Genomic DNA, 3,531 nt, shown 5'->3' with positions numbered 1-3,531 from the left:
TATATATATATATATATATATATATATATATATATATATATAGACGAGAGTTCAAACGAAAACCTTGTGATTTAACGACAACGCAAGAACAGTTATGAGTCTCCAACTTTGTTAACCGATAATTTAAATTATAATAGATAAAGATAAATTGTTAAAGGTAGTAATGTAATTACTTATTTTTTTTTTTATCAAATTTTATTTTATTTTAATTAATTATAATTATCCCATGATTTTCAATTAGAATTTTATAATATCTCACTTGATCGTTTACTGTAGTCTCATATTCGATCATATTGTGATCCATCAGAGTTATAAGCAAACAATCCATGGTAAGTAAGGCATGTAATTATCCAACTATGACATTTGTGATAACAATGGTTTGATAGTCAATCATTGAGCCCTAATAGAAATGTGTTAACTATGATACTGATGTGATTCACATACAATCATCTACCCCTAATAGATGTATTAACTGTGATGATCTTGTAATACACATAAGTTCATTTTACTGTGATACATAACCATTAATTGTTATCATAATGTGATAACCAATCACTTGGTAACCCGATTGTGATTATTGTGATAGAAATCCCTCATCAAAGTATGATAATTAGGTAGCACCATAATACAACTTTGTTAATCAGACCACCTACAACGACCAAAAGAAACGTCGATTATTCCTCCACATTTGGATGGCACCTCCTTCTTCTGTTGGAGTCGGGAGGTCCTGAGTGAGACTGAAATTCGTCGTTTCTTCTATATCTTCATCAAAAACAAGTCTGCAACCACATTCTTTTACCTCAAGATCATCATCATGTACAATAGAAAAAGTAACAAAATTCTTTGCTTCCTGCCAATTAGGATCAACCCAAGTCGTAAAACAAAACCATATCATATCTGACTTACGAATTCCAGTGTAACTATAGCCAAATGGATAAAATTCAAGCAAAGAAGTCCCATCAAAGTGGTCCACACGATACCTTGGTGCATTGTTGTAATTGTGGCGACCATAAGACCTTTTCTGCGTGAAAATAACACAAATTCCATATCCCCTGAACTTGTTGTAGCAGAAATTTGGAGGCAGTTCGACATGTATGTGATTTCCCATCTTTGTATTTGTAAACCATTGTGGAATTCTATTTCCATGATATATTATTTCCAAAAGGTCACCTTGGAAGAATTGTCTTTCTTGTCCACCGAAGATTCCACATGTGTTACTCGGGAGCTCCATAAATTGAAGCAAAGAAGAAATTTGGGTGGTTATAGATGGGTTATGATCAGGTAAAGGTTGCGACATACAAACCTGGCTTTCAATACTAAGATTCCTAAACAATATTGGACAACCGTTAAAATACATGGAAAACGAGTGGATATAATAATTGTTGTTAGGTGGATGTTGATGCAAGGAGGTGCAATAAGATGCATAAAGAGTTTTTAGGCTAGGTGGAAGTTCTGGCAGCACTTCCAGCTCCTTGCAACCAGAAAGTTGAAGATGGTGAAGACGAGGAAGTTGACTCAAACATCCAGCTGGAAAGCTAGTAAATATGTTCCCTTGCAAATTCAGATATTCTAGAAATGATAAGCATCCAATGCTATCAGACACTTCCGATATATTGCAGTGGCTAAAATTCAATTCCCGTAAGAAACATAAATCTGCCAATGAAGGCATTAGTAGACTTTGACTTTGGGGATGTTGTATCTTACTTGGTAACCATGAAAGTTGAGAAATTGAACCCCACCATCTAGACCGGATCCTCTTCTCATGTCCACCAAATCCCAATACTTGAAGGTTGCATTGAGAGAATACAAAACAAGGAAGCTCAGTTATGGCGGTTCCATGAATAGAGAACTCCCTCAACGTCTGGATTGTGCTAAAAATTTCAGGAAGTTTGTCCAATTTTGAGCAACCCGAGAGATTCACTACTTCAAGAGAATCCATTTCGACTTTGCAGGGGAATCTCCTAAAACGTTTGCAATATCTCATATTTAGAACAACAAGCTTCTTGAGCATTCCAAAAGATGGGTGGACTTTAACCAAGTTAATACAACCTTCAAGAATTAACTCCTCGAGATTTGTAATACTTGTGAAATCGGGGGTATTTGTTAGGTTACGGCAATGCCTTAGCTTCATTACTTTCAACCTTGCAAAACACTAACATCCCGTACAAAAATGTTGGTACTTAAATCATGGGGTGTTAATGAAAGAAGAAATTCATGAACGAATAATTACCTTAGGTGTCGTCCATAGAGTTTTTAAGTAGCTGTAAGACAAGTCAATAACCACAATGTTTTCTGGATAAAAATCCAAAGGGAACTCGAAAGGGCATCCATTCCAATAAAGCAACGTTAGCTCATTCGATAAAGCTTTTAACCTTCCAGAGTAATTCACCTTAGAGTCCTCCCAAAAGTTTTCGAGTTCCCCATAAGAAATTTTTAGGATTCGCAGATTTTTCATATCTTCAAAAGCTTCACCGTCTATGTGAAAGTTTGGACTAGATTGCTTTAGAGAAAGGTCAAGAACTTCCAGTCCTTCTATTGCCTAGATACAAGTAATAAGATTATCAAATTCTGAATATTATGGAAACATATAACTTATATGCAAATGAGTAACATATGCAATTACTTAAAGTATGTATTACATAGAAAAAAGATTTATATGCCAATTCTTACCTTATTTTTGCTCAATACGTTACGTAACTCTGATAAATTCCATAGTCTGCTCCACACTTCCTTTACCACAAATTCCTCATGTATAATTCTCCTTGCCATGCTTTGAATCAAGTCATGCATTTGAAGTAAATTATTATCTCGAGAGATTGTAATAAGTGACTTGTCTACTAGAACCTGGATATTAGCATGTGCACTGCTTCCTAGTACACTCGCYGCAAAATCTTTATCTTCCCCAATGAACGAGCAGGCGATATCAAGAAATATGTTTTTCTTATCGAAGTCTAGCGCATCRAAACTTGGTCTAAGCTTTTGTTGTATCTCTGCATCAGGATATTTTTGGAGTATACCCACTTCACTTTGCCACACATCCATAGACTTGCCATACAAATGACTACCCATAACTATAAGAGCCAAAGGGTGCCCTTGCAAACACTTCACAACGTGGTCAGAGAGCACCATGAAATCCATTGTAGGATGCTTATGGCGAAAAGCATACAAATGAAAAAGCTCCCTGGCTTTATGAATCGATAAAAATGACATGTCATGAATGTTATCCACTTCATGAGACCTTAGCAACTGTTTGTCTTTACCAGTGAAAATAATAAAACTTCCGGGGCAAAACCAATCAGGGGAACCGGCTAATGCTTCTAACTGCTCCCGATCATCCACATCATCCAGAACAAGCAAGATCGGCTTAGATGCCATCCTCTCCTTTATTAACTTGATTCCATCACTCACATTCGTTAACATTTCAACTCTTGTTTTTAAGATGCTATTAATAATTTGCATTTGGACTTCAGTTATGCTTTTATGTTTTGCTACTCGTTGGACATTTTCAAAAAAACAGCATCCCATAAAGTC

At 35.8% G+C, this 3,531-nt stretch overlaps 1 protein-coding gene across 1 annotated transcript; it reads right to left on the bottom strand.

The window, feature by feature from the left end:
* Nucleotides 1-649: 649 nt before the first annotated feature.
* Nucleotides 650-3,420, bottom strand: LOC112504508 (TMV resistance protein N-like). Its single transcript, XM_025108446.1, has 3 exons — nucleotides 2,671-3,420; nucleotides 2,231-2,539; nucleotides 650-2,152 (listed from the first exon to the last, which is right to left on the bottom strand). Exons 1-3 carry the CDS (start codon nucleotides 3,418-3,420, stop codon nucleotides 650-652), a joined length of 2,562 nt encoding a protein of 853 aa, XP_024964214.1.
* Between the last annotated feature and the right edge of the window lie 111 nt (nucleotides 3,421-3,531).

This window comes from Cynara cardunculus, unplaced genomic scaffold (assembly GCF_001531365.2).
Source record: "Cynara cardunculus var. scolymus isolate 2C unplaced genomic scaffold, CcrdV1 Un_Scaffold_5842, whole genome shotgun sequence".
Taxonomy (NCBI): Eukaryota; Viridiplantae; Streptophyta; class Magnoliopsida; order Asterales; family Asteraceae; genus Cynara; species Cynara cardunculus.
This window is presented reverse-complemented; position numbering and strand designations above follow the sequence as displayed.